Source organism: Rana temporaria, chromosome 4 (assembly GCF_905171775.1).
Source record: "Rana temporaria chromosome 4, aRanTem1.1, whole genome shotgun sequence".
NCBI lineage: Eukaryota > Metazoa > Chordata > Amphibia > Anura > Ranidae > Rana > Rana temporaria.
In genome coordinates, this window is record NC_053492.1 from 84,116,099 (window position 1) to 84,143,418 (window position 27,320).

At 42.2% G+C, this 27,320-nt stretch overlaps 1 protein-coding gene across 1 annotated transcript in view; it reads right to left on the reverse strand.

The window, feature by feature from the left end:
• NBAS (NBAS subunit of NRZ tethering complex) overlaps positions 1-27,320 on the reverse strand; it is a 975,710-nt gene that overhangs the window by 936,408 nt on the left and 11,982 nt on the right. The window contains exons 3-8 of the mRNA XM_040348578.1: positions 26,314-26,350; positions 19,663-19,740; positions 17,555-17,602; positions 14,053-14,096; positions 7,397-7,530; positions 2,057-2,190 (exon numbers count right to left, since the gene is read on the reverse strand). Of these exons, the coding sequence (XP_040204512.1) occupies positions 2,057-2,190; positions 7,397-7,530; positions 14,053-14,096; positions 17,555-17,602; positions 19,663-19,740; positions 26,314-26,350 (475 nt within the window). The remainder of the gene's footprint in view (positions 1-2,056; positions 2,191-7,396; positions 7,531-14,052; positions 14,097-17,554; positions 17,603-19,662; positions 19,741-26,313; positions 26,351-27,320) is intronic.

A 27,320-nucleotide genomic window follows, 5' to 3' on the forward strand; every position in this document is an offset into this window, starting at 1 on the left:
CTTCCTTATGCACTGCTACTGCCGCAGCAGCAATGACAACTGCGGTGGCAGGAAAAGGAATTGCCTCACACCATGTATGTTTTTATTGGTTAATGCCAAAGTTGTGGCAAAGTCAAAGTTGTACGGATCCCAAATCGTTGCAAAATCGCGGCCGCATTCGCGGCAAAATCGCACGACTTTGAAGTCGTATAAATGTGAAAGGGGCCTAAGGCCTCATGCACACTGGACGTTTTTTGAAGTTTTTACAGCAGCTGTTTTTGGCAGTAGACTATTTTTTTTTTTACAGTCATTAAACTCTCCATCATGTTATCCTATGTGTCCGTGCACACATAGGCTGTTATCAGCAGTTTTGGGCAGTGGCGTTTTTGAGCAGTAAAAAAAAAAAAAAAAAAACTCAAAAATGTGGGGTTCTGAGAGACGTTTTTCAGCTGTAAAAAAGCTTGAACACTGATAAACGCTCAAAAACGTCACTCATCAGCGTTTAACGTTTTTGATCAATTGAAAAAAATAAATATTTTTTTTTTCCTAAAAAAAAAAAAAAAAAAAAATAACGCTAAAAAAAAAAAAAACACTAACGTGGAAAAACGCTATTGCAAAAACGTTGAAAAAAGTTGAAAAACTCACTGCAAAGCTACTGACGTTTTTATAGTGTTATTTTAACATCCAGTGTGCATAAGGCCGAATACATTTCAAAACAGGAGAGGAGTCTGTACACGACTGAAGATAGGACTTGTGGTTGTAATGCTTCAATGGAGACAAGACAGAAGGCACAGGTAAGTGCAATATCACTTATGTAGGACTTTTAACTTCTTGACAGCTATAGGACTGATGTTATGTTATTTTAGTAAAAAAATAAAAAAAAAATTGACATTAACCACTTGAGACCCGCGCTATTGACAAAAGACGTCAACAGCGTGGCTCTCAAGTGCCAAGTGGACATCTTTTAAAGTGCATTACCCGCGCGTGCCTCTGGGGGGCGCGCAGCGGGTAAACACTGTCCCGGCGCATCGCTGAAGTGCCGATGCGTGTACCTGGCGGCCGCGATGTCTGCCGGGTACACGCGATCGTCGGTAACACAGCAGGGACGTGGAGCTCTGTGTGTAAACACAGAGCTCCACGTGCCGTCTCTGGAGAGGAGACTGATCTGTGTCCCTTGTACATAGGGACACAGCATCGGTCACCTCCCCCAGTCACCCTCCTCCCCCCACACAGTTAGAACACACCCAGGATACACATTTAACCTCTTCCCCACCCCCTAGTGTTAACCCCTTCCCTGCCAGTCTCATTTATACAGTAATTAGTGCATTTTTATAGCACTGATCGCTGTATAAATGTGAATGGTCCCAAATTTGTGTCAAAAGTGTCCGATACGTCCGCCGCAATATCGCAGTCCCAATAAAAATCGCAGATCGCCGCCATTACTAGTAAAAAAAAAAAAATAATAAAAAAAATCATAATTATGTTCCCCATTTTGTATGCGCTATAACTTTTGCGCAAACCAGTCGCTTATTGCGATTTTTTTTTTTTTTTTTTACAAAAATACGTCGAAAAATACGTATCGGCCTTAACTGAGAAAAAAAGTTTTTTTTAAAAAAATTGGATATTTATTATAGCAACAAGTAAAAAATATATATATATATATATATATATATATATATATATATATATATATATATATATATATATATATATATATATACACATACACACACATATTTAAAATTGTCGCTCTTTTTTTGTTTATAGCGCAAAAAATAAAAACCGCAGAGGTGATCAAATACCACCAAAATAAAGCTCTATTTGTGGGGAAAAAAGGACGTCAATTTTGTTTGAGAGCCACGTCGCACGACCGCGCAAATGTCAGTTAAAGCGACACAGTGCCAGAAGCTGAAATTTCGCCTGGGCACGAAGGGGGTTTATGTGCCCAGTAAGCAAGTGGTTAAAGCACAAATTAGGCATAGAGAGAAGACATGACCTACGTGTAACAGTCACCATGGTTCCCCAGATTTAGCGAGCCTTGGTGTTGACATTACAATAAAAGATATTAGAGATTTACCTGACTAGATAACTCTTGAGCTGTCCACGATAATTGATTACCAGAAGTTCAGCTGACCACTGTGCACTTGCTTTGTACTCTAGAAAAACCAGACCAGCAATCGCATAACTCAGGTCCCCAGGAAAGCTGTTTTGCTGTGAGGGAAAAGTACTGAGTCAGGCCTAATAGTTCACTTCATGATCAATTCTCATCAGCAGAATATTTAAAGCAAAGCAACATCTAAAACACATAATCCCTTTAGAAACTATTGAACGGTTTTATTTTGCGCCACACCTTACCAATTAAACATGTGAAAAAATAAAGTCCACACACAGTCTACAAAGGTTCTTAAAGTAGACAGAGTAAAACAATGGCTTTGGGTGCACCACTTCTCCAAGCTAATAAAAAATCCTATACTAAACCAAACCAAAAGAAAAGCTCCCCCTCAAGTCCATTTGGCCCACCGATTCCTCTGTAATTTGGGTATGGTCACAGCAATAAATAGAGTCTATGTGAGGCAGGGGAACTGACAGACTGCTTATATGTCTGCTATATAGTCATTCTGGACCAATAGACGTGTGCTCTAAACGTCTCTCAAAAGACAATATACACATAAAGTAGTGAATACTTCGAGATTTAGAAACTATGGCCCGGATTCACGTAAAAGTGCACATCTTTGTGCGGGCGTAACGTATCCTATTTACGTTACGCCTCCGCAACTTTGACAGGCAAGTGCCGTATTCTCAAACCAAAGTTGCGGCGGCGTAGCGTAAATAGGCCGGCGTAAGCCCGCCATATTCAAATGTGGAAGATGTGGGCATGTGTTATGTAAACCCACGTAAATTACGCTTTTTACGAACGGCGCATGCGCCGTCCGTGAAAGTATCCCAGTGCGCATGCTCCAAATTAACCCGCAAGAAGCCAATGCTTTCGACGTGAACGTAAATGACGCACAGCCCTATTCGCAAACGACTTACGCAAACAACGTAAAAAATTTGACGCTGTTCAGACGTCCATACTTAACATTGGTACGCCTCATATAGCAGGGGTAACTTTACGCCGGGAAAAGCCTAACCTAAACGGCGTATCTGTACTGCGTCGGCCAGGCGTACGTTCGTGAATTGGCGTATATAGCCGATTTACATATTTCTAGGCGTAAATCAGCGTACACGCCCCTAGCAGGCCAGCGTAAATATGCAGTTAAGATACGACGGCGTAAGAGACTTACGCTGGTCGTATCTTAGTGAAATTTTGGCGTATCCGATTCTTTGAATCAGGCCCCAAGATACGACGGCTCGGACTCAGAGTTACGACGGCGTAGCTGGAGATACGCCGGCGTAACTCGTACGAAAATCCGGGCCTATATGGGCAGATTCTTCTGCCTAAACTTTTGTGAGTATTTGAAGAGGCTAATCAACAACATAAACTCCATGTTTTAGACCCCTTTTACACTGAGAAGTTTTTCAGGCTAAAAATCTCCTGCACTGCATACTCAATGTGAAAGCCAGAGGGCTTTCACACTGAGGCGATGCGCTGGCGGGAGAGAAAAAAAATCTCCTGCCAGCAGCATCTTTGGAGCGGTGAGAGGAGCGGTGTGTATACCGCTCCTTCCCATTTAAAATAATGGGAAAACGCGGCAATACCGCACGCAATGCGCCTCTGCAGAGGCGCATTGCGGGCGGTATTAACCCTTTATCGGCCGCTAGCGGGGGTTAATACCGCACCACTAGCGGCCGAATCCCGCGGCAAATCCGACGGTATAGCGCCACTATTTTTAGCGGCGCTATACCGCCACCGCGGCTCCCGCCCCAGTGTGAAAGGGGCCTTACAACGATAATAGTAATTCCTAAACCTGGGAAGGACCTGCTTCAGCCAGAGTCGTATTGTCCTATTTGCCTTCTTACATCCGTGTTAAAATTCTGGCGAGACTTCTTGCTAATAGGCTATCTAAATGCATTCTTGACCTAATCCACACTGATCAAGCAGGCTTTATACCCAATAGAGAAGCAGCAACTAATATTAGATGATTATTTTTGAATATGCAATTGCCAGTAGATAATATTGTCCATTGAGCGATCCTTTCTTTGGCTGCTCATAAGGCATTTGGCAGTGTGAAGTGGGAATATCTATGGGAAGTTTTATCTGCCTTTGGTATTAGCCCAAAATTTGTGTCATGGGTTTGTTAATTGTATAATAATCCCACTGTTAGATTGAGAATAAATAAATATGCCTTCTCAGCCCATTAATCTTTATATGGGTACCAGCAGTAGTGGCCACTACATTAGGGGCACATGGGCACTGCCCCCCTAATCCAATGCACCAGATGCATACATTTCTAGAGTTTTTATTTTTTGAAGCACATGATTAGAGCCTTAGGCTCTAACTGGCTTAAAAAAAGGGTGGGCTCGGAGCGCAGTGCGGCCTGAGCCCACCCAGTTGTGTGACAATAGCAAATTAATATTTGCCATTGTCTTCCTGCTACTCCCCCCCGGCGAATCAGGTCTTAAAACCCGATTGGCCGAGAGGAGAAGGACACGCAGGGGGAAGCCAAAGCTACCCATGACCTAGATGGGTTAAAGTGGTTGTAAACCCCACTTTTTGATTGTTACCTACAGGTAAGCCTATAATAAGGCTTATTTGTAGTTATAAAGAATATCTCCTAAACCTGTACGGTTTAGGAGATATTCCCCTCGCAATGCGCCGCCGATTGCAGCGGCGCATGCGCAGGGGGGATCCTCGGCTAAAGGGCCGGCCGCCGCCGGCCCTTACCGGAATGAAATCACACGCGCGGGAGTGACGACATCGCCGCTCCAGCCAATCACAGCGCTGGAGCAGGGATACCCGGAAGACACGCCGGAGCAAGATGACATCTCGCTCGGCATGGACCAGGTAAGTTCCCTACACCTCGTTTTAAAGGTAAGTATTTTACCTTTAAATTTTATTTTACTTTTCAGGTGAAAAAAAAAAAAAAAATGCGGGTATACAACCGCTTTAAGTGCAGGGCTGCTGGGCGACAATGGATAACAGTGTCTGGTACCCAGTGGTGGTTGGTGCTCCATTGGGGGGGAGGGGGTGTGGCAAACAAAACCATCCGCTACCCCCCAAAAATGGAGGACCAAGGATGTCTACACAAAAAAGTTATTAACCTATGGCAAACAACGAAGAAAATGACAGGTATCAAAGGTTTTACGGATTACACTCCCATAGTATATAACAGGGAATATGGAGATTTGAGGGGTTTTGAACTGTGGTATAACAAAGGGATAAGGTATATGGTACAATTGTATGATTGTGTGTAAAATTGGACCTCCCACGTCAGAGGTTTTTTCAGTACCTCCAGTTAAGACATACCATCCAGTCTCAAACTCACGCATATACATTGCAATATAGCATGTAAACTATTTTGTGGCGACACTAAGAAAGGTCTTATTTCCCAATTTTACTCTACTCTTCACACTAAGGGCCCTTTCACACATATGGACAGTATGTCCGTATTTCATCAATCTGTTTTTGCTGCACTGAAAGTAAAGGTGCTGAATAATTTTGCACGCCCAATTTTTCAGTTTTTCATTTTTTTTTAAAGTTTGAAATATCCAATAAATTTCGTTCCACTTCATGATTGTGTCCCACTTGTTGTTGATTCTTCAAAAAAAACTACAGTTTTATATCTTTATGTTTGAAGCCTGAAATGTGGCATAAGGTCGCAAAGTTCAAGGGGGCCGAATACTTTCGCAAGGCACTGTGTGTGTGTATATATATACACACACACACACACACACACACACACACACACACACACACACACACACACACATATATATATATATATATATATACATACACACATATATATATATATACACACACATATATCACACACACACACACACCGGCAAATGTCACCTGAAGAGGACAGATGTCCTGTGTCCAACACTGCCCCCATTGGTTGCTCCTGCTGACTTCTGTGTAACCAAAGGACACAACAGTGATGTGGAGGTTGGTGGGAGAAACCAGACCTCCACATCACTGGGATTTCTTCCACACTCTAAAAACATGGTGGTAGCCGGTAATTGTCATCGGTCTAATTTGGCCCTAGTTTGATATTCTACTGCATGTGCCCAAAATAGTTGCCTTACCCTAGAAAAAAAAACTTATTTTAAAAATTGCCTTTAAATACACTTTAAAATGAGTCTTCACTGTCCTCTGTAGCTGCGGGTACTGTGGACACATACATCCTCACATTTTTACAAAGGGGGAACTGAATGCAAGCCCCCCTTGCCTCCTTTGGAAGCAAAGACGTGGTAGCCTTCTAAAGACAACGAATAGTAGGGGCTTTAAAGGGGTTGTAAAGCCTCATGATTTTTCACCTTAATGCATCCTATGCATTAAAATGAAAAAACACCTCACTCCTTCACACTTTCTGTAGCTCTACTCTCTTTTTCTGGTTCCTGCTTAGACTAAACAAAAAAAAAAAAACCTGCGGGGCGGATTGGCCCTGCCGGCCCTAGACTCTACTGACGGGAGTAGGGTCACTATTCTTCACACACACCTGGACTAAGGCCCTTAGGGGCCCCAGGCATCATGATACCCACACCTGATTCCTGCCCGGGGCTGCCACACTGTTACCTGTTTTTACATGTATTTTGATTTACTTTGTGGACACTGTTGTCTGGGTCCGGTGGGACCGGTTGCTCTGCTTTGAAGAAATAAAGAATTAAAAAAAAAAAAAAAAAAAAAAATGAAAAAACACCTTGCACTCTCCGGCCCCCCTGAGCCCCCGTTTTACTTACCCGAGCACCAAACTTCCATGGGGGCGATCCCATGTCGTTCTCCCCACGGCTTCTTGCTTCATTAGATAGATAGCAGTGCAGCCACTGACTCCCGCTGCTGTCAATCATGCGGCCGTCAGGGAGCGGGGCCGAGTCATACACACAGTGGTTATGTACGCCTAGTGTGTGACATGGGAGCGCGCCCGCAAGGAGAGAGCTTCCCAGAGGGGGTAAGCTATTGCGTGGAAGATCTGCGAGACCCATCGTGGGACCCCAGAAGAGGACGATCAGGGCCACTCTTTGCAAAACGAACTGCACAGTGGAGGCAAGTATGACATATTTGTTATTTTTTTTAAACGTGAACTTTTACTATCACTTTAAGCTATTCAAAAATGAACTGCAACCAAACAGTTTCTGTTGTGATCAACAAAGAAAATTGCTCCACGGTATTAGCAGCTACAGATGTTCATTTACTGCTTACCAAGAATATGTAAAATACTTCAATGCCCATAGCCTGGTCACATGTTTTCGCACTAACTGTTCCCTCTTGCATACACAAGTATGTACATTAGGCAGGTAACATCATACATACCGGTGGAATGACCAAGAGCTCACTTCCCACGAGATCAAAGAGTCTGACAGTCCCTGTGCTTTCACCATAAGCCACCAAAGTGCAGTCATGGCTCCAGGCCACACATCGCCACTGAGGATTTGGATCCTTGGGAACTAAAACAGGAAAACAATAATGAGATTATTTTTTCAATATCTATGTCTAAAACTGGACACATACCAGTATTTATCAAGCTCTCCTTAATTAAACTTGTTGTGGTAATTTTATGAAGATGTAATTAATATGTATTGTCATAGTGACACCCAGTGTTAGTTCTCCCGCAGCCTGTTCTAAAGAGCTGACTGGGGCAGACTGACGCTGGTTGAGATAAACTTCCTGAGGTTGGAGAAAGGCATTTGCGGAGTGAGGATATGTCTGCCAGCAAAAGGGCCCCTGTGTGATGCACAGACGATCGTCTGAGGAGATATTATCGGTTTAGCGGATGTGCGTTTGTGTCACCTGTATGCCTGATCAACATATTTGTGGTGCCCTGGGCATACATCTGCAGATAAGCTCTCATCGTCAGGAACTGTATTCATTGATTGTTGTATTATTCATGTTGTTGTTTGTATTTAACTAATCCTGTTGGAGGGATTTCCTGTATTGTCACATCCTGTGTTGTCAAATCCTTAAATGGTAATTTCCTGTGTGGAGGTCACATCCTGTGATGTCACTTCCCATGAAGGAAGTGATTGGCTGCGGTTTGTGAAATCTTTTGTCTTTTTACAGATAAAAGAGCCAGGCTTACTGCTCCCTGTAGGAGTGATGCTGAGATGAGGACGAAGGTATGGTCATGTCTGTTTACATGGATGAGTGGGTTTGGGATATACGGGAAATAGAATGATGGGCAAGATGTATTATATCATTCAACGAAATGTGTGCTTATTATGAGCATGGGAGATATTGGTTGTGCGCTCTGCGTACAGCCTTATCTCCACAACAGAATGGCAGGCCAGAATCGGAAGTGAACAAGGCCTCCTTTAGCATCGGGTCGAGATGAAGGAGCAAATGGATCTACGTTCCGATGCGTTGGGGAGGCTCTGCTTTGCAAAAGAACAAATTTTTCAACTTTTTGGAATAATGCTGGAAGTTTGATCGTGTGGGTGTGTGAATGTAAAAATTGTGTATGGTATTTAAATGACTAGATTGAAGTTGTGTAAGTAACTGAATGGGAAATGGAAACTGTATATTGTGTGTGATTTTTCAGTATAGATGTGGGATTATTTGCCTCTGCTATGGGACCTATTAATCGCAATGCAACAAGCAAAATTGCTCTAGTGAAGTCCTAGTACTACTAGCAGACCATGACTTTGTATGAAAGATCAGAAAGACTACTCATTTAACCTTAGTGCAAATTTTAAATATGGTTTAGAACAGTGGTTCTCAACCCCCTAGTGCCGTGACCCCTCGATAAAATTTCCCAAGTTGTGGGGATCCCTGACAGTAAAATTATTTTTGTAGTGTGAGTTGTCAGCACCCAAGCCAAGACAAGCAATTTGCACCCCTAACCCATGGACATTTAGCGCTCCCTGAGTCCCTTGCATTCTTCCATTTTAGGATGTACCACTCTGTTTTCCTTTCTTTCCCGTTTAGCTCTATCATAATTTCTTGTTCCCCCATCCCTCTCTTTAGCCACATTTCTTGTTTTTCCTCTTATTCTTTCTCTCCATTTTTTTTTTTGTTCCTCCCCTCTTTTCTTCTCCCTTACATGTATTCTCTATTTGTGTTCCTTCTCTTACCCCTTGGTGGGCTGGTGGGGGAATGGGATGAGTGGCAGTGCTGGTGGGGAGTTTGGATGAGTGGCAGTGCTGGTGGGGAGTTTGGATGAGTGGCAGGGCTGGTGGGGAGTTTGGATGAGTGGCAGGGCTGGTGGGGAGTTGGGAATAGCCAACTTAGGTGCTCTTTACTTTTAATGGCATCTATAAATCACAGGCAGTATTACTCACTGTGTCTCCGACTTTGTGGTGTCTCGTAGCAGTGACACCTATGCCAAAATCAGGAGATAGGGTCTCCTCCAGCCCCTCCCACTTCACATTCCTCACCAGTCAGCTGACCTCTAGTCTCTGCCCCCCCCAGCCATGCTGTGAACTGAATGGGCAGCCGCGGGCTCCAGGAATAGCCCTGCTGGGCGGCTGCAAAAAGGTTTGGAGAGCAGTGCAGGCTTCAGGAACAGCCCAAGATTAGGTGACCCCTGGCAAATCATCATTTGACCCCCAGGTTGAGAACCACTGGTTTAGAAGGTCTCTGAGCAGACACCTTTTCCTTTTGTACATTGTAGCTTCCTCCCCTTTAGAATGACATCTCTGCATAAACTGTCATTTGTAGACTGCAAGGGAGTAGATTTTTGTAATGGATTTTTGCATTGGACCAATTTTTATGTTTTTACAACACAAACATGTGACAAACTGGGAATATCCATGCTGGTTAACCAACTTTTCTCTAAGCAGGCTCAGGATGCATTGGCCAGGGACCCAGAGGTGCACTGATTAAAAGGCACTTTAAATCCAAGGGGCATACAGAGAGGAAGGTTTTCTGATTGATAAAAAGGTAACACATATGAATGGGCTTTCTGCTTAGACAGAACTTCTACTTTCATTAAAACTTTAAAATTGCTAGCAGGTTCGCTTATAGGAGCAGAAAGAATAGAAGGAATTCAAATTTACTGACCGAGATGCAGATATTTAAAGTTTATTTCAAGGCAAAATAAACAACAAACCACATTTCAAGACTGAGTAGTGTCAGCCCTGCCCAGTTGTTTTTGTTCTTTGTTATCTCAGAGAGTCTATTCAGCCCTCCTAGGTCATATTTAGGCCTACTGAACAATTAGGGCTAGATTAAGGTAGGGGGACGTAAGTTTGTGCGGGTGTAGCGTATGTTATTTACGCTACGCCGCCACAATTTAGAGAAGCAAGTGCAGTATTCACAAAGCACTTGCTCCGTAAGTTGCGGCGGCGTAGCGTAAATCTGCCGGCGTAAGCGTGCCGAATTCAAATTGTCAAGAGGTGGGCGTGTTTTATGTAAATAAAACATGACCCCACGTAAATGACGTTTCTCACGAACGGCGCATGCGCCGGCCGTGAACGTATCCCACGTAAATGACGTTTCTCACGAATGGCGCATGCGCTAGCCGTGAACGTATCCCAGTGCGCATGCTTCTAATCACGTCGCAAATAGTCAATGCTTTCGACGTGAACGTAATTTACGCAAAGCCCTATTCCCAAAACGACTTCCGCAAACAACGTAAAATGTTCAAAATTTGACGCGGGAACGACGTCCATACTTAACATTGGCTTTGCCTCATATAGCAGGAATAACGTTACGCCGGAAAAAGCCTTACGCAAACGACGTAAAAAAAATCTGCCGGGCGCACGTACGTTTCTGAATCGGCGTATTCATCTCATTTGCATATTCTACACTGAAATCGACGGCAGCACCACCTAGCGGCCAGAGTAAATATGCAACGAAGATACGACAGCGTAAGAGACTTACGCCAGTCGGACCTTAGCCTAATTTCGGCGTATCTTGCTTTCTGAACACAGAAACATACGCCGGCGCAGCTTTGAATTTACGCGGCGTATCAATAGATAGGCCGGCGTAAATTCTTGCTGAATCTAGCCCTTAGTCTGTATGTTGTGGATATTAGTGGAAGGGGGAAAGACTCATAGGTAGATTCACAAAGAGTTAGGCCGGCTTATCTACAGATAAGCCGACCTAACTCTGAATCTAAGCCGACCTATGTTTAAGTGTATTCTCTAACAGAGATACACTTAAACATATCTAAGATAGGACGGCTTGCGCCGTCCTATCTTAGATTGCAATGTTTTGGCTTACCGCTAGGTGGGGCTTCCATTGCGGCCGGCGTAGATTATGTAAATGAGCATTTACAACGATTCCCGAACGAACGCGAGCCCGCCGCAGTCGATTAACGTCATTTCCGTAGCGATAGGCCGCCTAAAGTTATTCCACCTATGAGGTGGAATAACAATGTTAAGTAAGGCTGCCGTTCCCGCCGCGAGGTTCGAATTTTTTACGTCGTTTGCGCAAGTCGTCCGCGAATCGGGATTTACGTCGTTTACGTACACGTCAAAATCAATAGGCCTGTACGGCCTACATAGCCGCAATGCGCACTGGGAAATGTAGTCGCCCGGTGCATGCGCAGTGTCAAAAAACGTGAGGTCAAGCCTCATTTCCATACAACACACCCCCCTCCAAGTCATTTGAATTAGGCGCGCTTACGCCCGCTCGTTTTAGGCTACGCCGCCGAAAATTAGCAGGTAAGTGGTTTAAGAATCACTACTAGCCTAACTAATTTACGGCGGTGTAGCCTAAAAAGACTAGGCTAGGCCGCCCTAAAGTTAGGCGCCCCTACGTGAATCTACCTATCAGTACTTTCCTCAGTGCCAGGCTAAGGCACCAACACATGTCTCTTTTTTATTAATATTATTAAATGGCTTTACGCTATGGTCATGTGTTTATCTGTTTTTAACGGGCTACTTTGGTGGAGACATTAGAGGGTATATAATATATACTCAAAAAATTTGTAAATTGGACAAAAAAAAAAACATGTGTTTTAAATGGGTGCCCTGTGCAAATATTTCCCCCTTGGGGGCAAAAGTGCATGTGCTTTCTGGTATGAATTACCAGTTATGTTATTTATGTATTGGCTACTCCACTTATATCTGTGTCACTCTAAACGTTCTAAATCTCAAAACCAAACATCAAATATCACAAAAAAAAATTATTCAATAATGTGAAATATACAATGAAGACAAAAACAAAAAGGAAAATAAGGAAAGCAAACCTCTATGTAGGCCCCCTTCCCTTCCTCTGTTATTATGAATAGTCCCAGTGAGTGATCAACTTTCTCAAAAAAACTTGGTGTATCTCCTATGGAGATATCAGGTTTAGTTGTGTTCACCACCTCCGTGATTGTCCCACCACCTTCTGCAATGGCCACTCATCAGATCCTGCTTTATTTGCGCCTTTGGTTCATTATCTGGATAACCAATCCTACTCGCACAAACAAACTGCCACCTTTTCCAGATGGATGGATTATTATGGCCTCTTTTCCTCTATAAATACTCATAGGAAATAAGTGGCCATCATAGTGTAGTAGATAAAAACTGTTTATTAAATGAAAAAATACAAAGACTATTGCACTCACATATTCATGTGCCTCTATGCCGGTGATCTGCCGTGCTGGTTCCATGTATCATGGAAGTTCCAGCGCATGCGCGAACTGATGCGCAGAGATGGTTCCAGCTATCGGGAAAGTTCCTTCAAGCACTGCGCAGGTGCAAACTTGCTGACGGAAATCCCCGAGCGGCGGCCGGCATCCAGGGCGACGTGGACTTAGAGGAAAGTGGCCAGTTGGCCTCACGTCCTCGCTGCGCTCGGCCTCCTGGCTCTTTTTTTTAACATCCTCCAATCCACGGGGATGTTAAAGAATGAGCCTGGATGCCGGGCGAGGTTCGGAGATTTCCGTCGGGAAATTTGCGCCTGCGCAGTCAGTGAAGGAACTTCCCCCATAGGGGAACATTGAGGACAAGTCACCGGCACCCAGCTTCTCCAGCCGTGAATGCCTAATAAAGCCTCTACTGCGATCGGCGGTATGATGCGTGGGTTCCAGCAGCCTCTACGCGTTTCGCAAAGGTATTTGCTCCCTAACATCCACCAGCACCGTAAAGTCGCCATGAAGGAGTGGAAAACGACTCCAGTAGCAACCTGTGAAGCTCTGGTGAACTCCATGCCCAATAGGGTTAAGGCAGTGCTGGGAAAATAATGGTGGCCACATAAAAGGTTGACACTTTGGGCCCAATTTGGACATTTTCACTTAGGGGTGTACTCACTTTTGTTGCCAGCAGTTTAGTCATTAATGGCTGTGTGTGGAGTGATTTTGAGGGGACAGAAAATGTACGCAGCGCTTTACATATACATTGTAAATTCATATCAGTCCCTACCCTCAAGGAGCTTACAACCTAGGGTCCCTAACACACATTCATACATATACTAGGGCCAATATAGACAGGAGCCAATTAACTTACCAGCATGTCTTTAGAGTGTGGGAGGAAACCGGAGGACCTGGAGGAAACCCACGCAGGCACAGGGAGAACATGCAAACTTCAGGTAGATGGTGTCATGGTCAGGATTCTAACCAGCAACCCTTTTTGCTGCTAGATGAAAGTGCTAACCACTACACCACTGTGCTGCCCTAAAATGTGCATTTGTTTAGAAAGTTTGGAGACCCCTAATCTAAAGAGAAACTATTTTCCTCTGCACAAAAAGTTCCTAAATCTTGGCACATTATCTTAAGGGGATTGCTAATTAGGGGATTCTTTTTTTTTTAGGTTAAAGCTTTATTAAAATAATTTCTTTCCCAAGAATAACCACCAATAAAAAATACAGTGACAAATAAATGACCACATTTTATGTCTTTGGTTAAGCATATACAAGTGAATGCAATGTTTCTCGGGAATATTTTAGCTACTTAGTATGTCTGCAACATATTTTTACATTTCAATTAGCCTCACTTCTAGACCCTGCTCTTGTTGACCTAGCTGAATTGTATTAAACTGGGTGATTTTTGTAGCATGCTAAAAAAAAAGGATTGAGGACAGCACATTCATATAATTACTCACCTTGACATTTTCCTATAACGGAGCCAAAGTCATCTTTTGCAGACCTGGATGTGCGCAGGAAACAGAATACAAAGGGGAAATTAAATCTTGATAACTATAAGAGAGTGATGGATTCCTGCAAACATACAGAGGAGATATGTACCCATCGGTGTTATGAATAAATAGATGAATTCAGGAGCTAAGCCTTTGCTAGAAAAGGGCATTCTTATCCTAAGCAGGGCTTGCTCTGAAAATTTAAAAATACTTATTTTGTACGTGTGTGTAGGGTCCTAATGCAAATGAATTTCTTCTGCTGCCTCTGGAAAGAAAATGCATCAGTTTAAAAATAAAACATGGAGCGCATTTTCGAATACCCCAGCTGGAGTTTAATAAGAGTTTAGGTCAAACCTTGTTTACTTCTAAAGTTAAAGGCCTTTTTTAAAGGGGTTGTAAAAGTAAAAAATTGTTCACCTTAACCACTTAAGACCTGGACCAAAATGCAGCTAAAGGACCCGGCCAGGTTTTGCGATTCGGCACTGCGTTGCTTTAACAGACAAAATGCGCGGTCATGCGACGTGGCTCCCAAACAAAATTGGCGTCCTTTTTTTCTCACAAATAGAGCTTTCTTTTGGGTGGTATTTGATCACCTCTGCGGTTTTTGTTTTTTGCGCTTTTAAAAAAACAGAGCGACAATTTAAAAAAAAAATGCAATCTTTTTTACTTTTTGCTGTAATAAATATCTCCCAAAAATATATAAAAAAAAATTTTTTTCCTCAGTTTAGGCCGATACGTATTCTTCTACCTATTTTTGGTAAAAAAAAAAAAAAAAACGCAATAAGCGTTTATCGGTTGGTTTGCACAAAATGTATAGCATTTACAAAATAGGGGATAGTTGTATTGCATTTTTATTAATTATTTTTTTTTAACTTATGGCGGCGATCAGCGATTTTTTTTCGTGACTGCGACATTATGGCGGACACTTCGGACAATTTTTACACCATTGTCATTTTCACAGCAAAAAATGCATTTAAAATGCATTGTTTATTGCGAAAATGATAGTTGCAGTTTGGGAGTTAACCACAGGGGGCGCTGATGGGGTTATGTGTGACCTGAAGTGTGTTTACAGGAGCGCGCCTGCAAGAACTCCTCACCATGCGAGGGGCAGCCGTGACAGACGCAGAGTGACCCCAGAAGACCAGGTTCGGGGCCACTCTGTGCAAAACGAGCTGCACAGTGGAGGCAAGTATAACATGTTTCTTATTTAAAAAAAAATAAAAAAACATTTTTCTTTACATACCCTTTAATGACTCTTCAGAAGAGGTTTTATTGGACAAGTAATTGTAGGCTAGCCTTACGCCTCACAGTAATAGTAAGCAGTAAGCCATAAGCAAAAACAGAAATATCTGCTTTAACGCAGAGTTCTACCCTCTATTTGAGGTTTGGACCCTGGCATTGCCAATCACAGTGCCTTAAAATGTTTGGAATTTTTTTTTTTTTTTTTACTAAAATATTTTTCCTTTTCGGGTCACTAAAAACATAGACTTTTGCAGTACCGCACGGTGGCGAGGTATGTCATATCCGGCCGCCCATTGGCTCCAGAGATGTGTCATCAATCAAAGGAGTCAATGAGCAACCTGCAATAGACAGTGTGTGCTGTGCTTTGTTCACACTACACAGGATCGGAAGTGTATGCTGGGTAGCCAGCTGCATCATTTCCAGAAAGAAAGATGCCCACACTAAGGATGGAAACTCACTGGATCCGGGATAGGGAGTACAAATAAACAAATTAAAAAAGAAAATATTTTTATATGCAGCATATGCCAATTTAGATTGCATAAGGTGCAACTTTCACAGGGGTGATTAAAAGTAAAAAGAAAAATACGGTTTTGAAATTTGGAACGATATATATGTATTTCTCTTACTCAGGATGCCTCTTCGATTCCCGCAAACACTGTAAATTACTTTATTTATTGGCATATAACACTCACTTTTTTACCCTGAAAATAGAGGGTAAACTGTGCCTGCGTGTTATACGCAGGGGGCTGTGGAAAGTTTTTTTCCTGAAACGTCGCTCTTAAAGTTGGGGTGCGTGTTATACGCCGATAAATACGGTAGGTATATAGCTTGTCTTATCCCCTTTCCTCCCTCTCTTCTTTGTCCCGACTTTTTCCCCCCTTTCTTTTTAATTTTGCTCCCCTTCTTTAGGGGAGCCTAGTGATGTGTTGAATGGGATTTATACTTATTATTATATAGATATTTTTTAGGGTTAGAAATATTAACCTTTGATTTTAGATATTAAGGCCTGTTAATTTTAATCTAGCAACATAGGGTTTGGTTCAGAGTATAAATTAGTATGTCGAAAGGATTCCGCTCCTGGTGCAGTTTGAACCCGATAGGGGCACCAGGAGATTATAAGTATCCTTATTTCTATTGAGTTAGCTTAGTCCTTTCATATATATATATATATATATATATATATATATATATATATATATATATATATATATATATATATATATATATATATATATATATATATATATATATATATATATATATATATATATATATATATATATATATATATATATATATATATATATATATATATATATATTTTTTATTTTTTTTTTATTTATTTTTTTTAATTGTTTAACTTTTAATAATCACATATTTTATTACAATGTATGATCTTTTTAAAAAAAATTATTTAAATTTTTTTTTTCTCCTTCTCAAATCTGAAGGGGGGATTTTCTATCCCCCTCTCTCTGAAGGTCTTTTTTAGTTCCTGCTGACATTTACTAGGTTATGTCCATATTGATATGTATTGTGATTTATTGTAATTTTTTTTTTATTTCTGAAAATAAAATCATTTGAAAGAAAAAAAAGCCAGAGCTCCGCTTTAAGTAGACAGCTAGAACATAAATAAAAAAAAAGGGGGGGGGGGGTAAATGTGCAACCAGCCACTGATCATTCACATTGTTATTAGAGAAAAAGAGAACAATCCTCTCAGTATATATGTGCAGTTCTGTCCTGTAGCTAGTAGAAAGACAAGTAGAAAATTCTCTCTGTTTTATGATTATCATCCCCCTAACAGTTCAGAATCGATCCAAAAATCAGCCCGATCATCATTATCTATGTATGGAACATTATCATTACCAATAGATTCAAACGTCCTCAAGATCAGAACCTTGTGTCATCTCATCAACTGAGCGTACATTCATTGATTTATTTACCGTTTACATTGTTCTTCAGCCCTAAGCTACTAAACTAAAAATCAAAGCCCATATGCAGTCCTGCTGTAGACTGCCCAGCTTTCTGCTGCAGGGAATGATTACATCCATTTTCCCCCCGGAAGGTTGTGCTTCAGTGTGCAGGAGTTACTACAAACTCCATAGCTCCCATGTTACAGAGGTGAAATGCCCCTTTATCCACAGATAGTTGTACAAAATACTGTTCATCCATCTTTTTCTTTTTTTCAGACATCTTTTTTGGTACTGAAAATAATGAATCAATCACTTACCTAATTTCTACACATTGCTCCTGAACTGCTGCCAAAAGCTTTCCGTTACTAGAAGAAAAATGACAGCAAATACACTGGAATCATTACCACGCTATTAATGGTTATAAAATGCTGCAATTATGAAAATGTATTCTGACTGCTAATAATCTCTCTCTCACACATGGCAAGGAATCTTTCTTAGAGGAAGAACAATAACTACAAGTAGATATTGATGGTCGGACTTTGAGGCCAAGGAAGTATGTTTAAAAATAACATTTTAATATCATCAATATAATATACAAAAGCACATAATAATAAAATACAAATGCAAGAAATGACCACTGTACACAAAATCCTTAGAAGTCGCCGACGCACGTTTCGCCGTGGGGCTTCTTCAGGACGATGACAAGGATTTCGTAGAAAAGTGTGTAACAGAGAACAAGTGGTTATATAACAGATGGTCTCTCGATGGATGCATCCAAAGGGCACGTATAGCAGGCGGTATGATACAACCGACAAGGAATCTTGCACTGACTCTGAAGTCAAGACAAAACGTATTTCAAACTTGAGTTAGGCGTCACAGGTGAAGTTACACATTATCTATAATAAGTGACCCTGCAGCCAACTGGGACAACAACTCTCTCAAAAACAGAAACAGGATAGGATACCATCCGCACATAACAGGTCCCCAATATACTGGTTCCTGTGTTGGACATCAAAGTTTGAGCCTATATTAAATGGTATCAAGCCACTGTCCGAGAGTCAGATGCATGTCCCAGGGTGTACAGCTACGTTACACACGTGTGTAACGTAGGTGTACACCCTGGGACACGCATCTGACCCTCGGACAGTGGCTTGATACCATTAAGCACACATCTGACCCTCGGACAGTGGCTTGATACCATTAAGTTTCCCCATATAAGTCAATGAAAACAATGACAATTTTTTCCGCATTGACTTCTATTGCATGCAATACCGCATGTGGCCAGAGGTGGGGGCACCGGAGAGCCTTGGAAATACTCGGGGACAGCTCGGCTGAACTCGGAAACCCCCGGAAAGGCCTCGAAAACACTTGGGAACAGAGTATTTCCGAACGGCTCCAAACCGTTCCAAATGTCACCGGCGCCCACACACCTCTGGCCAAATGCGGTACTGCACACCCCATTGGCTTGAACTCTGCTTGTTTTGTGAGACAATACACGCAAACTGAGTCAGGATTTAAAAAAAAAGTTGCTCATCTTTCAAAACACTCTTTAACCGCGTTACTCATTAACCAAGGTTCCACTGTAAATGTGTGAGGATCTTCATAAAGTTTACAAGCTTTAAGATCATGCAGAATATCGGAAGTAGGCTAGAAATAATTGAAGTACAATGTGGAAAGAAATATATATGATTTTACATTTGACAATACAGTATATGCTTTAAAGTGGTTGTAAACCCTTACAAATCCCCTTTTTACTACAGGTAAGCCTATAATAAGGCTTACCTGTAGCTACCCTGGATATCTCCTAAACCTGCACAGTTTAGGAGACATTCCCTGTATCAGCAAGTGCCAATGTCATTGGCACATGCGCACTGAAGCAACGGCTCGTTCATGTCGATGCTTTAGCTGAGGTGCCGTTACCGGTGCATGCGCAGGAGTGACGTCACCGCGGCTCCAGCCAATCACAGCGCCGGAGCCCGCGATACCAGGAAATAACTCCGGGAGCGATGTCGCCGGCCAGACGAGTGTACGGGGACCGCTGCAGGGGCTTTGATTCAAGGCAAGTATTTCATAATGACCAAGTATGCTATGCATACTAGCTCATTATGCCTTTGTCTTGCAGGTTTTTCTGTTTTTGTGGAGTGGGTTTACAACCACTTTAACTCTTCACCTCCCTTATCCTGCACACCAACCCCAAATCTCCACTCTTCCACTGCATGTGAACTGTACATTAACCCCTTTGCTTCCTCCTTCCTCTGTGTATGATCTGAATATTAGTTTATCCAGTCAACCGTTACCAACATCTATCTCCAAAAGGGGTCATGTTTGTACTGTCTAAGCATTTGTACTTTTATTGTATTTAACTATCGGGGGTCACTATTCTTTAAAAAAAAATCTTCAAATATAGAAATTTAAAGGGTCTTACCTTGTCAAAACAAGCTGCCAGCTGATCTGTTTATTGATTAGGCGCACAAGCCCCAAAGGGATAGAGAATTTTGCTGGACTACAAATGTAAAAAGAAAAAAAAGACAATTTGTTAAATTCATAGCATAAGACACAGTTAATCAACAATCTAAAAGCCAGGGCTTTACTGGATCCTGAATGTATATTGGTATATATTGGAAGGTTACTTCAAAACATTATTATAAAAAAAAGCTTCTTTAAGTTGGGATATGCTTTAGGCTCCATTCACACCTGAACATACTGGAATTGAGGGTGGAATCACACGATTCTGCCAGCGATTCCTGAACCGCAGCTAAAAACGGTACTCCTTTGCAATGCCATTAGTTCTTACTGGCACCCCATATGTGGTGTGATTTTGCCGAAATTGTCAAGTGAAAAACCTGCTAAAATCGTGGCAAAATTTCCACTGCCAAATGTGTCAAAAATTTTGGATTTTTTTTTTTTGAGTGGATGGAGGCTAATTTAAATGAATGGTGCAGCTCAAAATAAAAAACACGCCATAAAAAAGCAAAAAAAAGTGGTGCAACAGCTGTCACTACACTATGCTTGAGTGTGAATGGAGCCTTAAGCCCTGTACACACGACCGGTTTATCCGATGAAAACAGACCGATGGACTGTTTTCATCCGACAAACCGATCGTGTGTGGGCCCCATTGGTTAGAACATGTTTTAAATTTTTGCTATGGATAAAAAAAACGAAAGAAAAAAAAAACGATCGTCTGTGTGGAAGTCCATCAGTCAAATATCCACGCATGCTCACAATCAAGTTGACGCATGCTCGGAAGCATTAAACTTCAATATTTTCAGCACGTCGTAGTGTTTTACGTCACCACGTTTTGGCACGGTCGGATTTTTGACTGATGGTGTGTAGACAAGACTGATGAAAGTCAGCTTCATCGGATATCCGACGAAAAAATCCATCGGATTAGATTCCATCAGATATCCGATCGTGTGTATGAGGCTTTAGGGTTTGTGTACTGACATAACTGGCTTGCTTTTGCACTTACACTGCCTTATATGGGGAAGAAAAGCAAAAACACATCAACATGCACAAAATGCTTTATAGTGCAAACTGGTTTTCCCCTAAAAAGAAGAAGATCAATAATCGCCCTTGGAAATAAAATAAATAAAAATAGTGCTGAATGCCAACCATGAATATCAGGAAATTGTAATGATTATTCAGATTAGGCACCAGAAACCTCCAAAAGCCCAAGCACCGCCCTATGGAGAGAGAGATCCTGTTCCCTTATAGCAGGATAAAGAGCACAGTGTTTGTTCCTTTTACCTGCCCCTCTGGAAGCTGTAAAAAACCTGGCTGATCCTACTTGGTTCTGCCCTTCCCCCTGTAAACTAACCACAGTTTATCATGGCTGCTGAGCCACGACACCGTTGTCAGTGTATGTGCCCCCGTCATCCGCAGCTCTCCTCTCACTGCCTGTCAGCTCCTGCGTCTGTGTTGGAGTTTTAGAGCGGCCAGGAGTCACGTAACTGACCCAAAGATACATCACAAAAAGGTATTTAGAGTGTAATCTTTGTACATCACAGTGACCTGACATTTAAACAGGGGTGTGTAGACTTTTTATATCCACTTTACATACATATTTTGGTGAACGCTGGACCAATTTAACTATGTAAAAATATAACATGTCTGGAATTCTTCTTTAACTAAACAAAGCAGGAATAACCTTTAAAGCGAACCTGTACTCAGACTACGCACACTAAAGTATTTACACATTCTGAACAAGCAGTAAAAGCACTTTAAAACAAGGCAACATTCACCTCTGTAGCTAAAACCATTGTGGAGAAATTGACATTTAGGACTCGTTTACACCACATCTGTGCAAATCACCACAGCTCAATGGATCACTGCCCTTCACAACGCACACATTATCACATCTCCTTTCCTATTAACTTTCTATGAAAGCAGAATCTTGCTGGACTTCCAGCCCTCTAAAGTAAATACATAGCTGTGAGAAATTAACCACTTAAGACCCGGACCAAAATGCAGCTAAAGGACCTTGCCCCTTTTTGCGATTCGGCACTGCGTCGCTTTAACTGACATTTGCGCGGTCGTGTGACGTGGCTCCCAAACAAAATTGGCGTCCTTTTTTCCTCAGAAAATAGAGCTTTCTTTTGGTGGTATTTGATAACCTCTGAGGTTTATAAACAAAAATAGAGTGACAATTTTGAAAAAAAATGTAATATTTTTTACTTTTTGCTATAATAAATATCCCCCAAAAATATATAAAAAAACGTTTTTTTCCTCAGTTTAGGCCGATACGTATTCTACCTATTTTTGGTAAAAAAAAAAAAAATCACAATAAGCGTTTATCGGTTGGTTTGCGCAAAATGTATAGCGTTTACAAAATAGGGGGTTAGTTTTATTGCATTTTTATACATTTTTTTTCTTTTTTACTACCAATGGTGGCGATCAGCGATTTTTTTCGTGACTGCGACATTATGGCGGACACTTTTGACACATTTTTGGGACCATTGTCATTTTCACAGCAAAAAATGCATTTAAAATGCATTGTTTATTGTGAAAATGACAATTGCAGTTTAGGAGTTAACCACAGGGGGCGCTGATTGGGTTATGTGTGACTTGAAGTGTGTTTATAACTGTAGGGGGGGTGTGGCTGTAGGTGTGACGTCATCGGTTGTGTCCCCCTATAAAAGGGATGACACGATCGATGCAGCCGCCACAGTGAAGAACGGGGGAGCCGTGTATAAGTGCATGAGGCAGTTGGCAAGCGGTTAAATGACTAGGCATCACTCTGCTACGGGTTCACTTTAACCCGACTGTGGCAGGAAAGAGCCGATTTTCAGTAACTTGGAAGGGAAAGTGTTTCCTCCTTGCAGAGGCTCCTGGCCATGAATTGTAATAGCTGTGCCTCTTCATCTGATGCTAAAAGCTTTCATTGCACTTCTTAAAATGGAACAGTGATGGCTCCATAATATCAGGGATTTATCCGGATGACATCTTTATGTGTGGATTGAGAGGAGTTTTGTTCGAGCAGATAATGGGGCAGTAAAAAGTTTAACGGCAAGGAGATTTCAATATTTCGATACTGCAACTGTTGTCCTATTGCTTTTTCATTACGCTTTGTGTTGTCACTTCATTCCATAAGGATGAGCAGCCAGATACTTCATATTAATTATTACTGAAACATGTTTTGCTAATAGCACAGACAGAATAACCAGCTATAATCAGCTAAAATGTTATCCAGTTGCAGAGAGTGTAAAAAGTAGGGGTGTACTGAATGGGTATTTTGGTGCTGAAACCTATAATGAAAAATACACTAGGCCGAAAGCGATACCAAAAATGACAATTTAAAAAAATATTTTTATTTTTGTATATTTGAAATAAAATGTATACATTTATATAACACATTGCTAATGGTCAGAGACTGCGGGCATGATACAGGAGGTGGTCAGAGACTGCGAGCATGATACAAAAGATCAATGCAGCCTCACCATTCCCCTTCAGATGCAGCTTGCCTGTCATACAGCCTGCGTGTGCCCATAAGATGCAGCCCGCATGTGCCCATAAGATGCTGCTTGCCAGTGCCCGAATCAGAGCGTCAATCACGGAACAGTATTTGAATTGCCTGGTGGGTCGCAGTAACAATGTCCCGCTTCCTGTGATCACGTCACACTGATACAATGTCCCACCATTGGATCAGTGTGCCGTCTGTCACAGAAGGTGGGACATTGTTACTGCGGTCTGTGTAGTTAAGGTCCGTGACACACGTGAGGGAGGGGAGGAGGAGAAGAAGGTAGAAAAAGACTGTGGCGCCGCCGGAAGGACACCCCCAGATCACCTCCTGTACCCCGTCCAGGCCACGCCCCCATTTTCGGCTCAATTATTGGCAATTTTTCATCTTACGGCAATGTGCCGAAAACATAATTTTCGGCCGATGTGTTTCGGCCGAAATTTTGGTGCATTCCCTAATAAACAGTAGTGTGTATTATGTGTATAAAGCCAGTCAACTTTTTTCCCTTCCTCTGCAGGGAAGCCACAGTAAAAGTCTCAACCAGGGCCCCTCCAGAGGTTGCTAGGGGCTCCTTGAGCAATGAGCACTTTCAGCATCTCAGATAAGTACCCATTGACACAAATGGTTTTCTTTTAGTCTGTAAGAAGGCCATCCTTCCCGCTGATCACCAATGTGGGGGACATTCTTCCCGCTGATCACCAAAGTGAGGGACATTCTTCTCGCTGATCACCAAAGTGAGGGACATTCTTCCCGCAGATCACCAAAGTGAGGGACATTCTTCCCGCAGATCACCAAAGTGAGGGACATTCTTCCCGCAGATCACCAAAGTGAGGGACATTCTTCCCGCAGATCACCAAAGTGAGGGACATTCTTCCCGCAGATCACCAAAGTGAGGGACATTCTTCCCGCAGATCACCAAAGTGAGGGACATTCTACTGGCTGATCACCAAAGTGAGGGACATTCTTCCCGCTGATCACCAAAGTGAGGGACATTCTTCCCGCTGATCACCAAAGTGAGGGACATTCTTCCCGCTGATCACCAAAGTGAGGGACATTCTTCCCGCTGATCACCAAAGTGAGGGACATTCTTCCCGCTGATCACCAAAGTGAGGGACATTCTTCCCGCTGATCACCAAAGTGAGGGACATTCTACTGGCTGATCATCAATGTAAGGGACATTCTTCCCGCTTATCATCAATGTAAGGGACATTCTTCCCGCTGATCATCAATGTAAGGGACATTCTTCCCGCTTATCATCAATGTAAGGGACATTCTTCCCGCTGATCATCAATGTAAGGGACATTCTTCCCGCTGATCATCAATGTAAGGGACATTCTTCCCGCTGATCACCAATGTAGGTTGTTAAGGGCTCCTTGAGCAATGAGCACTTTCTGCCTCTCAGATAAGTATCTGCTGACACCAACACGAGGGACATTCTTCCCGTCGATTACCAATACGAGGGACATTTTTCCCGCTGATCACCAATACGAGGGACATTCAGTCTTCTCACTGACCACCAATGTATGGCGATTCTTTTTCCCCCGAAGAGCACCTATGTAAATGACCAGTAATGCAAGATGCTTACTTTCCCTAACCGTCAATATAAGGAATATTCTGTGATTACCAATGTAACACTACCAATGTACACACATATAAATAACTAATACACTTCCTTAAATATTAGGTGTCCCTACACAAAACTTTTTATAAGTGTCCATAAATTGTGATTAATTTTTCTCCACATGTCTTGTATTGGAGACAACAATAACACTGCCATCTAGATAAGGGAAGGCCCGTAGACGTGGTGTATCTGGATTTTGCAAAAGCATTTGACACAGTTCCCCATAAACATTTACTGTACAAAATAAGGTCCATTGGCATGGACCATAGGGTGAGTACATGGATTGAAAACTGGCTACAAGTTCAGAGGGTGGTGATAAATGGGGAGTACTCAGGATGTTCAGAGGTGGGTATTGGGGTCCCCCAGGGTTCTGTGCTGGGACCAATCTTGTTTAATTTGTTCATAAAGGACCTGGAGAATGGGGTAAACAGTTTACTCTCTATTTGCAGACGATACTTAGCTAAGCAGGGCAATAACTTCTCCGCAGGATGTGGAAGCCTTGCAAAAAAGATCTGAACAAATTAATGGGGTGGGCAACTACATGGCAAATGAGGTTCAATTTAGAAAAATGTAACATAATGCATTTGGGTGGCAAAAATAGGAATGCAATTTATACACTGGGGGGAGAACCTCTGGGGGAATCTAGGATGGAAAAGGACCTGGGGGTCCTAGTAGATAATGGGGTCAGCAATGACATACAATGCCAAGCTGCTGCTAGCAAAGCAAACAGAATATTGGCATGCATTAAAAAGGGGATTAACTCCAGGGATAAAACCATAATACTTCCGCTCTACAAGACTCTGGTCCGGCCGCACCTAGAGTATGCTCTCCAGTTTTGGGCACCAGTCCTCAGGAACGAAAGAACTGGAAATGGAGCGATTACAAAGAAGGGCAACAGAGCTAATAAAGGGTCTGGAGGATATTAGTTATGAGGAAAGGTTGTAGAAGAGACGCTTGAGAGGTTATACGATTTCAAATTACAAATACCATACTGGTGACCCCACAATAGGGATAAAACTTTTTCTCGGAAGGGAGTTTAATTGGGAAAAGAGGTTTAACCTTAAACTACGTAGAAGGTTCTTTACTATAAGAGCGGCAAGGGTGTAGAATTCCCATCCACAGGTGGTGGCATCAGCGGGGAGCATTGATAGTTTCAAAAGACCATTAGATAAGAACCTGAACAACCACAACATACAGGGATATACAATGTAATACTGACCTATAATCACACACACACACAGGTTGGACTTAATGGACTTGTGTTTTTTTTCCAACCTCACCTACTATGCAACTATGTAAATGCCTCTCGAAGAGTCACTTGCATGTTTTCAGACACCAATAGAATCCTGTCTTTACACCACTCACTCCCAACCAAAACATTCTGGCCAGATTAACTACATAAAGTGAGTGGCATATTTACCAACTACAAGTCAGCCCTACAGAATCCTACCTTTCAGTCATAAAAACACAATTTACAATAAAAACATATAGGCACTTACCTGTACCAGATGTACTGCAGCATATACAATGCTGGACCTAAAGCACACAAGGAGATATGAGTTATAAACCTTCCTTAAAATGCCAGCATTTCACAATAAACAATACAAAGCCATTTGTGATGCCATCCTTTCCAGGTGGTACGGTAGGTGTGTTAGGAACTGATACAAGTAGTATTTTACAGATTCATGCCATTGACTCACAGCCAACAGAGACATTTGATAACACTCAGAATTCAGCCTACTGCTTTAATAAAGGAAGTCCATCACTTCCTACCTGTCACTGCCATGATCTGACTGACTACGCCAGCACTAGCACCAGGGCAATTGTGCATTGAAAGAAAATCAGCCTGGAGTCCTATATTTTTTTGACTGGCAACCATAATGCTGGGATTCATGAGAAAAGCATGAAAATTGATTTGCAGAAGACAGAAGCATGCCTGTAAGACGGCAAGGTCCTTCCCAAGGAACAATAATGTTTGCCTGCTGGAAATTGATCCTGCCCAGAATTGGCATTTAAATCTGAACTCCCAGTAGGATCTGTATTGGTTCAGCTTGGCACAATATAAGTGAGGAACTCATACCTGAGAGACTGCTGTGGAACCTCACAACCTCTGTAGTAGTTGGCGCTCTAGTTGATTTTTCAGGTCCTGTGCTCACCCAACCCCAATAGGGGTTTGCTTGCTATGCACTGCATCTGCTAGTCATAGGATGCCTTTTGTCTTTAACCACTTAAGCCCCGGACCATTTTGCTAGTCAAAGACCGGCCACTTTTTGCGATTCGGCACTGTGTCACTTTAACTTTTGGGACCATTGTCATTTTTACAACGATCAGTGCTACAAAAATATATTGATTACTGTAAAAATGACACTGGCAGTGAAGGGGTTAACCACTAGGTGGCGTTGTAGGGGTTAAGTGTGCCCTAGTGAGTGCTTCTTACTGTAGGGGGGATGGGCTGTGTGTGACAAGACAGTGATCACCGCTTCCGATTACAGGCAGCTGTGATCAC